Below are 14,257 nucleotides of genomic sequence, written 5' to 3'. Positions count from 1 at the left end.
GCACCTGTAGTGAGTAAGACACTTAACCTGAGCCAGTCATCTCATGTTATTCTCCTAACCACGGTGGGAGGTAACATTACTATCCCCATTTTATAGATGAGGAAACTGAGGGGGAGGAGGAGTGATGTAAACATCTCTATCCTCTTTCTAGAATGTCTCTCTGCATTAAAGTGGGTGTGTGTGAACCTGCATGCCTGTGTTCCTCCCTCTCCCCCTTCCTCCTCCTCTTTTCATTTTCTGTCTCTTACCCTGTGTCTCCATCCTTTCTCTCCTTCAAGTACCTCTTTCCCCTCCTCCATGTTCCGTTCCACTATTTGACCAAATACCTTTATTTGCAGATTATGGAGGATCGTTTCAAAGGGGGTTGCAAAAATGGATTTTTAAAGCACACAGATTCCAGTATATCAGACTACGATGGAGACCACAAATCTGGTTGCCCTGGAGACCAGAGCCTGGAAGAAAGCGAGCTCATGAACCTATGTGCCCCTTCCGTCAATGAGAAGGCCACATTGTTACTGGAATCCAGGTAGACATGGGGCCCAGACATTGCTTTGTCTCTCCAGTTTAAGGGGAGAACAAACTCATTTTGCTAAATGGATTTAGATGATGGTGCTGTGTAATTTACCTAAGAGAGCTCCTGAAATGGTCTGGAAGGAATCTTGCCAGTCATGCAATTAAGTAATTAGCCTGCATGCTAGTGGCTGTGAGGGGACTTCAGCAGAGCCTCATGCAAGCCCATTATAAGGAGGAGAAAGAAAGCTTTCCTTGAGAATTATTCCTGGGAGCCCCGGAAAGGGCTGCCTTGCTGTCCGCGAGAGAAATCAACCCTACTGAAATCTCTTCCAGTTTCTGCAATAGCTTAAAAAATACCATTGTAGTTATGACTCTGCTGTTTTATGTAGAGCTTAAATTAAAATTCTCTTCTTATTATATCTGCTGGGAGTCATTCCTATGTGAGGAAATACTACAGGTTGTTTTTCTTAAAATAAAAAAGGAGAAACAGTATGTTTGTATTTTTTTAATTAATCCTTTAAGAGCAATTTCCCCCCACCCCCACCCCTTTCATATTCTTTCTAGTCCATCCATAACAGCTGCTTGGGCTTTGGAGCCAAAAGAACTGTGCCTAATCTCTCAGTGCCTCAGTTTCTCTGTCCAGTCCTTAGGGTTGCTGTGAGGAGTAAGAAAAAAAATGTTTAAGAAAAATGGCTGGCATGTGATATGTGTTCAACAAAAGTTTTTAGTTCTCTTCCAGCATAGACAGAGAAATTGAGCCAGTGACTGTTGCCCATGACTCTTGACAAGAGCCAGGAATGGTAGAATTTCTTATATCATCAATGAGCTAAGCCTTGTGGACATTTCTTTAGCTCACAAGAGGATTGCTGCCTTCTGTTTTTGTGAGCTCAGCGAGGCTAACCCCTCCCCAATCCCTGACATCTGTCTAACATTTTTCTAGTGTGAGTCCTCTGGGGAGACATGCTCAGTGGCTATTTTGGTTTTTTATCACAGGATCACAGGTCGTTAGGTGACCATCGTCAGTGCTTGAGAAATAGAGGATTTCCTAAACATCAAGGTCGTAAACTTTACATCGGAGTTAAAAGATACCACTTTCTTTCTGAGGGCTGTGGAGGAATGCATGTGGGTGATGCGAGCCGGGGAAAGTACCGTGGCTGTCGTGGGAGTGTGGTGACTGGGGTGGGGGCGGATGTGCTCCCTTCTGGCAGACAGGCCCTTTCCAGCCCCAGCTGATGGTTGTGAGTCAGAAAGGTCTGGGTTCTATCTTTGCTCTGCCACTCTGCTGTGCCATCCTGAATCTTTAGGAGCCCATTCCTGCACCTGAAAATGGGGGTAGGTAACGTTGCTCACCTCACAATCTTATTGTGAGGATTTAGTGTAGTTAAAGGATTTGGCACATAGTAAGTGCTTAGTAAATGTCAGTTCCTTTCCCCTTACACCTTCTACATGGCAGAGATGCTCCGGAAGGGTATATAAACAATATTTGGGCCTCTGAGAAGACCCCTGGGCTGAACTATTCCAAAGGTCTTGATAACAGTGATAGCTTAATGAATCCGCTATTCAAATTTCTAGCAAAATAACACTTGAAATGTTTTATTTAATAGAACCACCACTTTAGTATATTATAATGGCCTCTTTCACTACCTTTTACTATCCACTTGTAAAGTCTTTTTCCTGGGTTTTATTGTGTGTTGTTTGGTGGTGAGTGATGGTCCTCCTTTGGCTAGCTGAATAACAATTGTCATTATTTTTTATCTACATTAAAGAGGGAGAGGAAAGGAAAATTTAATTTTATATCCTCTGAAGCTTGAAATACCAGAAATATTTTAAAAGTCTGGGTTTACCACAGTTTAAGATGGTTTATGTAACCTAGATGATCCTATATTAGAAGTGAAAAATGTGCATACATTTAAATTTTGTGAATATTTCTATTTTTTTTAATCCCATTTCAGCGTACTTGCTTTAGCTGTTTAATTTGAGCTGGATTGACTCTGCCCCAATCTAGATAACAGATATGCAGAGGGCCATATCCCTGCCCTCAGAGGGCTCACTGGAAAGACAACGCCAGCGTGCATGTCATTTCCAGCGGGAGCAGAGATCCCAGGACAGGAAGGTCAGGGGGTGGTAAAGCAGTTGGTAGATCTGGTCTGACTATTACACGAGGCTTCTTGAAGGCAGGCAAGTAGGAGAAACTGCAGGGAGAAGGAAAAGAGCTAACGCTGACGAGGGCCGTTCCGTCCCCCTTTCTCCATGAGCGCCGTCTCATCTAGACCTGCAGCTCCTTCTGCTGGGAGTTAGCAGCAGCTTCCCGCCCTGGCTCTGCCTCCGGGTTTGCCCCTTCCAGGCCCTTTTCCCATAATTTTCTGTCTCAATGTCATACCTTCCTCTTCTTTTTTTAAGAACCTGTTTTCTTCCTTTATTTTTCAGATGATCTAAACGTATTTATTTTAAAATCTTTTTTAGATTGGTTATTGTTTCTATTTCCTCAAGTGTGAATTCTCTCATTTGTTGGATTGTTATCTTTTTTAATAGTGGATTTTGGGTGTGAGTTAGGTTTGCCTGTGCCAACAGCCCGGTGCTACCCCACCCTTACTCTGGCCTGAGTGGTGATTTTCAAGTTGCCTCAACTTGGCCCTCTAGTGTCTTACTTTAGGCCCATGAAATCTGTATCGTTCCTCTTCCACCATGGGGCTTGAATTTCTGGCTCTGCTCCTTCCTGCAAATGCCGCCCATTCCAGCCCCTTACTCATGGCTTTGGGTTTCCTCCTCTGTTTCTGATCTTTGGATACTTTTATCTTGATTTTGAGCCCTATAGTGTACCTTAAAAAATTTTTTTTTTTGTTATGTATACCTTACTGTCATTTTTTGTCATTAGAGTAGTATGAGAGGAGCATCTTGACAGGAAATCTCTCCATTCATTCTTTACACAACAGCAGCCAGAGTCACCCTTCCAAAGCACACCTGTGACCAGGCCACTCCATCTCAGGGCCTTTCAGTGGCCCTGCTTTCCTTAACGTGGTGTGTAAGACTCTCCATTTCTCACTGCCTAGCTTTCTAGCCTCACCTCCTTAATCGCCACTTGACTCTGTTCCCATTGTTTCCCATGCTTAGGCTCTTCCATCACCTCTCCCCTTGGCTAGCTTCTCTTTGATGTCAGAAGTCCTCTTCTGACATTCTCCCTGCCTCCCTAGCCGGACACTCTGGGATAGTTGCTCTGTAACCCTCATGATTTGTTTATATATCTGTTTCTAAAACCAGTCTAAGTCCTTGTGGGCCATTTTGTCTCCCTGGTGCCCACGCTAGTGCCTGGTACAAGAAGCACAAAAGGGAGTCTTCTTGAACTACTCTACCCCGGGCACCACACCAAGTGTTTTACGTGCTGGCTTAGTTTTAGTACCTGGAAAGCAGAGCCTGAGATACGTACTTGAGTACAAGTGATTTATTTGTGATGTGACATCAGGCAACAGGAAGGAGGGCTCAGGGAGAGGAAGATAGCAATGAAAACAAAGCCATTGAGGGTCTAGTATGGATCTGGTTACTGCTGTGGGCAGCTCGGCCCCAATCCTGCTGGGCACCCACAGAGAGCTGTATAGACTGTGCCTGTGTTGTCCCCCTGAAGAATGGGAGACTGGGACATTTACCCACCAGCTCTCTTTCTCCCTTGGTTGAAGGTTTCCCCCCCAAAATATAAACTGTTTGACACTTGACACTGCCTTACTGGCTGGCTTAGAGAGCTTGGAAAAAGCCTCAAGGCAGTGGAAATGTGGTGGGACTGTCTATGTTATGTCTACAGGAACTGCCAACACAGCGATAGCTGAAATCAGAGGTGGGACAAGGGCATGTGGCAAGGGACATGAAAAGCATCTGCTACCTATACACCATCTTGTTTAATCCTCATGACTGGGCTGGGTGCAGTGGCTTATGCCTGTAATGCTAGCACTTTGGGAGGCTGAGGTGGGAGGATTGCTTGAGGCCAGGAGTTCAAGACCAGCCTGAGCAACACAGTGAGACTCTGTCTCTTAAAAAAATAAAATTAGCTGGGTATTCTGGTATGTGCCTGTAGTTTCAGCTGTTCGGGAGGCTGAGGTGGAAGGGTTGCTTGAGCCTAGGAGTTAGAGGCTGCAGAGAGCTATGATTGTGCCACTGAACTCCATCCTGGGTGACAGAGTGAGACCTCATCTCTAAATTTAAAACAAAAAAAAAATCCTTATGGCTGTCTTGTGGAGGTAGACTTATCTTCCTTTCAAAGAATTGCAGAGTTAGAATTTAGAGCCATTTTTATTTGCCTTCAAAGCCAGCGCCCGTTTTAGTGTGCCTGTATACCAGCTTCCCTCCTTTAACATCTATTTATGAGCATCCATTGTGTGCTGGGATGGATCCGGTCATTGATGGACCAGCCAGGTTGGCCAGAGTCATCTAAAGCCATACTTGCTCCTGGATGTAGGAATGGGACCATGGCCGTAGTGGGGCTAGAGAACCCCTAATTGTCATGAGCACCTTTTGATTCTGCTTGCTCCCACCCAGGCCCAGCCTGCATTCACAGATCCTCACTGCCCACTCGCCAGCTGTGTGCCTCTAGTCTTCTTGCCCATGAAATAGACATGGTAGTACCTGCCTTCTTTGGTTGTCATGAGGTTACATGGGATAAAATACTTAGTGTGATTGCCGGCATGTTGTGGGTACACACTATGTTGAGTTTGGGTGGAATCTTGAGCAAGGGGGCAAGGCTGTGGCAGAAAGCTTAATTCTCCCACTTCTTACCTTTTTGAAAAACAGGCCAGACCTTCTGAAAGTGCTACGTGAACTGCTTCTGGAACGAATGTGCTTGACAGAGCAGGAAGTTTCTGGAGAATGGCTTGATGGTAAAACTGAGAAGACACTTAAGCAAATAGCTGTTCAGCTAAAAGGCGAACTTGGACAATTTGTCCAAGCCAACTCATTTTCCAAGTCACATGAAGAACTGAAGCCACCTCAGGAGGCCCAGCTAGTAAAGGTGGGTGAAGCGTCCAGGGGGGAGCTGAAAGATGCCTCGGTGCAGACTGTGGCTGTGGAGGGCGACCTGCTGGGATTCAGACCCAAAGGAAAGAGAGACGCTCGGGAAGAGAAACCAAGCGATGCCGCACTCAGCGCTGAGCATCAGCCGGAGAACTTGTGCAGGGTGCCTGGGCGGCAGGCCGCTTCCCTCTCCTTCCTCAGTGGGACCAACAGAGTAAGTTTTTCCACATATTAGTTATGTATTTATTTTATACAAACAAAAAACTTTAAAAATTACCTTTGACCCCATCCCTTTTTTCCATTTATATGAAGAGAAAATCTGGTGTGTCCCTCAGCCTGCACTTACCCTGGCCTCCACCTAGAGGTGTGTCCTCCTGAACCTTCTCACTCCCAGCCCCCTCTTTTCCCTCTCCCACGCAGCCTATCTGATTTATCTATATATCATGATATTTATGTGTTTTCGTTAGAAGATACACGTGTGGGATCCTGTTTATACGTCCATCTGTAACTTTCTCTTTCACGTCATGAGGAGCATCTTTCCTTGTAATGGCTGCATGAGAGTCCACTGTGGCAGTGCGCCAAAATTTATACAGTGTTCACCTATTGATGGACATTTGCTTTTGCAGGTTGCAGTATAATTGTAATAACCTGATTTTAGAGGTAGGGATGAGAACCTAGGTTTTATTTTGTGCAGACTTTGTGTAGGAGAGGTACTTTTCTGAGGGCTTTGTCTGTATTCTCTTGTCTTACAACACTTGATGAGGAAAGCTGGATGAGGAAGCCAGATCCCACAGGCGCATGGTTGGCCAGCAGTTAAGGGGGGCTTCACTGGGACTCCCACTGTGCTCACCACAGCCACACCCTTTCCCTAGGTCAAGCTGCCTCCCAGCTGTGGTAGCACAAAATGGCAGAGTCTGGTTTTGTTGGGTGAACGTCTGCATGTTGATAGGTACTGTATCTGCGGTTCTTCACAAATGCCATTAAATATGCCAGATTGTTAAAAGCCAGACTCTCTTAGCAATGTTTGATTGTACCTTTACTAAAATCCTCTTTGGGTTAGGACTTGGGGTTGAGAATCCCCACAGCAGGGAGATGTGTTCTAGTAGAGAAGGAAATGGGTCATGTTTCTGATAGAGCTCCAGTGTCGGCTGTTGGTGTGCTCGTTTCTGATGGGTGTTTTGTATCTGAGAAATCAACTGTACACATTGCTTTATAGCATCAGAATGGAGAATTAAGTTTATTTTCTGACCACTAAATTACTGCTTTTGTGCATACCAAAGAGAGTTAGATGTATCATTAGCAAAATTGCTTTTGATTGTTTTAAATTATGCACCAAAACTGTAATTTCTAGAAAAGGGTTTTCTAAAGATATCAGAGACAAAAAAAAAAGACACTGTCATTATATTAATGGTACTCGAAATGCAAATTTGTGCAGTTTGGCTAGAATAGAAATGCTGTCATCTGCCCCAGCTCCTTCAGTTCGTACCTATATGTTAGGAAAACTAGATGTTTTTTGTTTGTTTTTTTGTTTGTGTTTTTCTATTGTGTGGGAGATACCATTCTATGTTCAGGATAATTGGAGAATTGAACAGACTTAATCTCTCCAAATATATTTAAAAGATTTTTTTTTTAGTTTGAAATTATCCTTCTTGCTTGTGTCTTCAACAGGAAGGAAACTGTGTTTATTTGTTTATTATTATTTTTAGCATCTGCTATATGTGCCAGGGATTGTGCTAGACATTCTCTACCTCATCTCATTTAACCATCCTAAGAGTATGAGTTTGGTAGGTATTACCTACATTTTACTTATGATAAAATATAGGCTCCAAATGGCTCAGAAAACTGTCATGAGTGACTCAGGTGGTAGGTGGAATGACGGGCCTAAACTAAAGTGTGGTTTGGGAGGCAGACAGAGATATTATAAACCTACCTTTTTCAGGGAGGAAGGAGCCCTCTTATCACCGTTGTAGCCTCCCATCTATGCAAAGTAGATGAAATTTAATGTCATTCTTTGTGGTCTTTGGTAGTCAAGAAGTCAGTATTCTTACGGCTTACCTTACCTCTTTTAAAAGGATACTGTGGTATCCTGTTAAAAGGACTGTCACTGCAGCTTGAAGGTGAGGCAGGAAGACCAGATATCCTTCCAAGTGTTTAGTTATGAGACAAGAGGATAGACTTTACAGATTAACGTGTGTTTGCATGAGGCCTGGCCAAATATCTGCTTTGAGTGCTTGGGTAGCAAGTCACCTGACCTTTCTCAGTGGCTCCAGTGGGATCAGTGTGACCTAGAACCTGAGGCTGGCATGATGGCTAAATGAGGTAACGTGTGGCAAGTGCCCATTGCAGTACCTTGTACGGGCAAGAATGTGTGAGTTCTTGCCCCCTTCCATTCCAAAGTGGGAAGATCCAATATATCTTTAATAAGGTAGTAGGTGGGACTCTGTTCAGAGTCCATAAGGTAGCATTTTGTTGAGTGTTATTTTAGAACCAGCATTAGGTTGACTGACGGCAGTCTTCCAGCTTGAAATTGGCTTTGGTATTGTGCACTTGCAGATATCTTTGCTGCTGCTGTATGAGAGACAGATTTGGATCCAAGAATAAAGATTGGTGGAGACTGAGGACCAGGCAGATTGTTATTTTCCAGCCTTCTTTGATGATGCACCCACCTCCTCCCAAGTGGTCCACATCCCCACCTCAAGCTGTTCTTGTCCTTGAACCTGCCCGCTCCTCTTCCCTGCATTTTCAGGCCAGAGAGTATCTTGCCTTTCTTAACTGAGCACTGGAGTCTGAAGAGCTAGTCTGAGGTCTGACTCTTGAACCTTCTTGCTGTGTGACATTGGACAAGTTGTTTGATGTCTCAGTTCTTGGTCTGGAAAATAGGCATGATAACTGCGATTATCCTGTGATCTCTGGGAATGCAGAGTTTACTTTAAGATTATGGGAGAATGTGCTTGAAAGCATTTTACATCCTAGAATATGCAAGAAGGGGCCCTTAGTCTCCTTTCCTTCTTGAGTGACCTTGGTGATTTCCTCAGTCCTTGGGTCCCAAATATTTCCTGTTCTTGGGTTCCTTCTCCTACACTATTTAAAAAAAAATGTTAATAACAGCTTTATTGAGATATAATTAACATATCATACAATTCATCCATTTAAAATTTATAATTCAGTGGTTTTTAGTATATTCACAGAGTTGTACAACCATTACCACAATCAATTTTAGCACATTTCTATCATCCCAAAAAGAAACCGTGTACTCATTAGCAGTCACTTGCCATTCCCCCAGCTACCCACCCCCAGCCCTAGGCAACCACTAACCCACTTTCTGTCTCTTCAGATTTGCCTGTTGCGGATATTTCGTATAAATGAAATCAAACAATATGTGGTCTTTGATGACAGGCTTCTTCTACTTAGCATAATTTTTTCAAGGTTCATTCATATTATAGCATGTATCAATACTTGACTTATTTTTATTGCCAAACAATATTCCATAATATGGATATACTACATTTTATTTATCCATTTATTAATTGATGTACATTTGAGCGGTTTTAGTGGGTTGATTATTGGGAACAATGTTGCTTTTCATGTGCAGATTTTTGTGTGGACATGTTTTCATTTCTCTTGAGTGTATACTTAGGGGCAGAATTGATAGGTCATATGGTAACTCTTTACCATATATAAAGACTGTTTAACCCTTTTGAGGAACCGCCTCACTATTTTCTAAAGCGGCTGCATCTATTTTACATTTCTACCAGCAGTGTATGAGGGTTCCAATTTCTCCACATCCTCACCAACACTTACTATTGTCCTTTTGATTATAGCTTTCCTAACAAGGATGCAGTGGTGGTATTTTATTGTGATTAGATTTACATTTCCCTGATGACTAATGATAAATGTCCTTTCATATGCTTATTGACAATATGTCTATTTCCTTTGAAGAAATGTCTGTCAGATCTTTTGTTCATCTTTTAATTGGATTATTTGTGTTTTTCTTATTGAGTTGTAATAGTTCCTTATCTATTCTAGATTCAAGTCCCTCTCTTCAGCTTTTAAATATACAATTCCCCACTTGAGAGACATCCCCATTTGGCCTCTTAAGTTATTATTTGCACGTTCATTCTGCAAAGAGTAACAACTGCAAAGAGTACTTACTGTGCATAAGTTCTTGTGCTGGAAGCTATGGAAAGAGTCTGGCCAAGATACGCAGAGGCCCTGAACCCTGGAGCTTACAGGCTGGTGCTGAATATAGGCAGTGAACAAGTGATTGCACAGGCATTTAATTATAATGATACTAATATTCTCTGCGGAGAATCGTAGGGGACAGTGAGTGTATAACAGGGGGACCTGATCTAGTCTTGGAAATCAAGGCCCATTCTCCTGAGGAAGCACAAGTGAGCTAAGTCCTAATGAATGATTTGGAGTTAGCATGGGAAATTGGGGCGGGGGGATGGAGAATGAGCAGAAGGATACCAGAGTATCCTTTTAAAAGAGCTAAGGTAAGCCATAGCAATACTGACTTCTAGGCAGAAGACTCAGCACATGTCAGGGTCCTGAGGTAGAAGGAATGTGGCATTTGAAGAACCAATAGGAGATCAGTGTGGTTGAAGAGTAGAGTGAAGTGGGATCTCAGGCTTCAGGTCACGCAGGACTTTGTAGACTGTGCTATGGGCTTTGACCTTTGTCATAAGGGAACTGGGAAGCACTTAAAGTAGTTGTAAGCAGAAAAGAGGAGTAGTAGGTCTGCCTTATTGCTGCAGCGGGGAGAGTGGATAAGAAAGGGCAAGAGTGCATGTGTGGAGACCACTCAGGAGTCTGTTGCTGTGGCCTAGGTGAGAGCTGACAGTGTCTTGCAGCGTGGCGGTGGCAGTGCAGGATGAGAAGAACTGAAAGAATTGAGAGACGACAGGGGAGTTGGAATTGATGGAACCTGAGGAATGAGGAAAGTGAGTGATGAGAATAAAGGGAAGTTTAAAAATGATTCCCAGGGTTCTGGATTGTATAGTAAGTGGATGGTCATATGATTGACCAAGACAGAGACTGTTGAAGTGGCATAGATTTTCAGGTGGGGACATGGGGAAATGGAATCAAAGAGTTTTCAGAGGACTTTGGAGTGCCTGTGAGCCACCGCAGATGAAGATGTCTGGGATGGTAGGCAGGTTGGGAGTTCTAAGCCTGGGAGATGCATAGGGGGTTAGTGACCCACTAGCCACTGAAAGAAGGTTCTGGTAGACTAGCAGGGCAGGGAGGCAGATTGGCTTAGACTGAAGAATGGTTGGCAAACAAGAAAATAAAAATGTTTCCCAGAAGATTGTGTTGTAAAAAGGACTGCCATACGTGTAGCATCTGGATTGCCAGGGCCAGAGGGTGTCGCGGAGAAACCTGGACCTTGACAGTCAGAGGCGGGAGCTGCCAAGATGCAGACTCTGGCTGGTGGATACACGTCTGGGCGGGCAGTTGGAATCCCGTTTTATGAGGTTGTCCTGAGAATGTTGACTGTACAACCAAAGTGTGTTCAGTGTGTATTCATTGTTGTATATGTGTGTGTTTTCAGGATGCTAAGAAGTCCCGCTTGCCAATCCTATTAAAACCATCCCGGTCATTAGGAAATGTGTATTGTCTCCCTGCCACCCAGGAGGTGGTGGCCCAGCTGCAGGGCCAGATCTTGAAGCTGCAGGGGGAGCTGAAGGAGTTTAAAACTCGTAATAAGCAACTTCACCAAAAGTTAATTCTGGCTGAAGCAATGATGGAGGGGAGGCCCACGTCCGACACAACGTTACTGAATGGTAAGCACCGAGAAAAATGTTTTCTCCACGAGCTAGACAAATGGCCTGATAGAATTGCTTGAAATGTCAACCTTGTTGTTTAGAATTGCAATAAGTTTGAGTATAAATTTCATGAATTGCAGTGATTAATCTTGACTCTCGACAAATGCACAACTGAGGGAACGCAATAAGGAAAATGAATCTGCTGCTTTCATTTTATTCTGGAGTCTGGATCAAGGGACTTGTAGTGCTCACAAGTCTTGTGGGGTCACTGCTGCTTTCACTTGGGGTTGTCTGCAGGTGCCCCAGTAGTGAGATGACTTGAATCTGGGCTTTTTTGCCTGACTTCATCCGTGGAAGCCTCAGGCATGTGGCATCAGAGGTATGCAAGTGAGATTCTCTTTGCAGGGTTCTCAGGGCTGATTCCAAACCCTGCTGACTTTATGCCTTCCTCTAGAAGTGATCTGCCTCGCCACTCATGTTGAATCTGCTGCCTCTGCTCCTGGGGGCCAAGACAATAGAGAGTCCCCGGGTTACAATGTGTTTAAGTAGTTAGGATCCAGAGACTTTGGAGGAAGCACCTCTGGGAGTGTCCTCTAGTCTAGGACAGTGGTGCGTAGAGATTTTGGACCACCAGTCCTTTGAGAATCTGAAGCAAGCTGAGGGCCCTCTCACAGAATAATGCTGGTGAGCGCATACGTGTAGCATTTTACATAATTTTCTCAGGGTTCATGAATCCACAAAAGTACATATGTTGACCCTAACATTGAACTTCTGCTGTATGCAAATGGCAGTATCACAATAACAAGGACAACAACAGTAATCTTTTGTTTGTTTAAAAAATATTTATTAATTTCTCCTGTATGCCAAGCACTGCTCTAGGCACTGGGGAGATAGGAGCAAACACAACAGATTAAGTCTGTGTCTGGCTTACCTCCTTGTCGGCAGCGGGGGATGGTGGCAGTGGTAATAAGCTGATAAGCATATATGTAAACTATGTGAGAACAGAAGCGTTGTGGAGAAGAATGCAGCAGGGTGAGAGCGTGGGGAATGTGGAGTGGGGTGGGGTTTGCTGACGGTCGTGAGTAGTAGGGTGAGGCTCTGTGATGGTGGCATCTGAACAGAACTGGGTGTTGAGTAGGGGAAGTGAGTGTGCTAGTCATCCTGGGAAGAAGGAACAAGGCAAAGGGCCTGGTGTTGCTGTGAACTTGGGAAGTTGGATGAATAGTAAGGAGGCCAGTTATGTAGCTGGAGTGGAGTGAGAAAGCGGGAGAGTTGTCAAAGATGAGATCAAGGAGGGAGCAGGTCAGGCCAGCTCTCACAGGCCACTCTATGACTTTGTCTTTTACTCTCAGTAAGATTGGAGCTGTTGGAGGGTTCTGAGCACCCGAGCCATAATGATCTGACTTAAGTCTTAAAGCCGGAGTTGACAAACAACAGCCTGTGGGCCATATCCAGCCTAAGGCAAATAACGTTCTATGGAAACAGCCACACCTATTCATTTGCATATTGTCCATGTCTGGCATGATGGCAGAGTTGAGTAGTTGGCACAGAGACCCTAGAACCTGCAAAGTTTAAAATGTTTATTATTTGCCCTTTAAGAAAGATGTTCTGGGCCGGGCGCAGTGGCTCACATCTGTAATCCTAGCACTCTGGGAGGCCGAGGCGGGTGGATCATTTGAGCTCAGGAGTTTGAGACCAGCCTGAGCAAGAGTGAGACCCCATCTCTACTAAAAATAGAAAGAAATTATATGGACAACTACAAATTTGTATAGAAAATATTAGCTGGGCATGGTGGTGCATGCCTGTAGTCCCAGCTACTTGGGAGGCTGAGGCAAGAGGATTGCTTGAGCCCAGGAGTTTGAGGTTGCTGTGTGCTAGGCTGACGCCACGGCACTCACTCTAGCCCAGGCAACAGAGTGAGACTCAGTCTCAAAAAAAAAAAAAAGAAAGAAAGAAAGATGTTCTGACCTCTGCTTTAAAGGATCACTTTGGATGTGACCTATTGGAAGGATGGAAAGACTGCAGGAGAGGCAAGCACAGGGGGATATTAGGGATTTGGTTTAGACTTACTTGGGCTGTTGTGGACCATCCCAGGGGAGATGTCGGGTAGGCAGTTGGAGATAGGTCAGCCTGCAGTCAAGGGGAGAAGTCTGGGCTAAAGATACAAACTTAGGAAACAGCAACACACTGCTAGTATTTGAAGCCACGTGACTTGGAGCCACAGGGCGCAGGTCCCGGAATTGAAACTAGGGCTCTCTAGTGGTTAAAGGTTGGACTGAGAAGAGTAGCCAGTGAAGTAGGAGGGGAGCCAAGAGAGGATGACATTCCAGAAGCTGAGTGAGGAATGGATTCGCTGTGTCAGACGTTGCTAGTATGACAAATAAGACAAGGACTGAGGATTGGGCTTGGGATTTAGCTAAGTGGAAGTCATTGGTGGCTTTGAAGGGAGCCGTGTCCATATAGTGGGCAGGGCCTGATTGGCATGGGTTCCAGAGAGAGGATGGGGAAGACTGGTGACAGCAAGAACAGACAACTCTGAGGAATTGTACTGTAAAGGCTTGTAGAGACGGAGGGTAGTTAGGAGGCAAACTGTCAATGAATCTCAAGGAATTCAATGAATCAGGACGTGGACAGCTGCAGTAAGGTGGGGTAGTCAGTGGTATAGTCTGGCAGCATGGGCCACAGAGCTGGAGCTTTCAGGGAAGAGGGAGAATGACCTGGAAGTGGCAATGAGGAGCAAAGGCACTTACACATTCCCAGGCTCATGATACAAGAAACATGGGAAAGAAATGATCATGACCAGGAAGCCTGCTGGAGAAGCAGTGTCCTGGGGGGACAGCCTGGGCTAAGTGAGAACGAGGGTGTGAGACGAATGTTCAGAGAGATTGATATTCTTTGGGATTTGCCATGAAGGGTATCAGTACTGGGAAAGGGCATCAAAGCCGGGGATTTCAGAGTGGTCCAGGGATCTGAGACTCTGGACA

At 44.6% G+C, this 14,257-nt stretch overlaps 1 protein-coding gene across 3 annotated transcripts in view; it reads left to right on the top strand.

Moving 5' to 3' along the window:
* Positions 1-14,257, top strand: part of CDK5RAP2 (CDK5 regulatory subunit associated protein 2) — a 178,522-nt gene that overhangs the window by 109,427 nt on the left and 54,838 nt on the right. For 2 of the 3 annotated variants that reach the window (XM_069476722.1, XM_069476723.1), the window contains exons 20-22: positions 339-526; positions 5,290-5,722; positions 11,060-11,291. In XM_069476722.1, the coding sequence (XP_069332823.1) occupies positions 339-526; positions 5,290-5,722; positions 11,060-11,291 (853 nt within the window). The remainder of the gene's footprint in view (positions 1-338; positions 527-5,289; positions 5,723-11,059; positions 11,292-14,257) is intronic. The other variant, XM_069476724.1, reaches the window with a different exon arrangement.

This window comes from Eulemur rufifrons, chromosome 7, assembly GCF_041146395.1.
Source record: "Eulemur rufifrons isolate Redbay chromosome 7, OSU_ERuf_1, whole genome shotgun sequence".
Taxonomy (NCBI): domain Eukaryota; kingdom Metazoa; phylum Chordata; class Mammalia; order Primates; family Lemuridae; genus Eulemur; species Eulemur rufifrons.
Note: the sequence above shows the minus strand (reverse complement) of the source record. Positions and strands in the feature narration are given on the sequence as shown.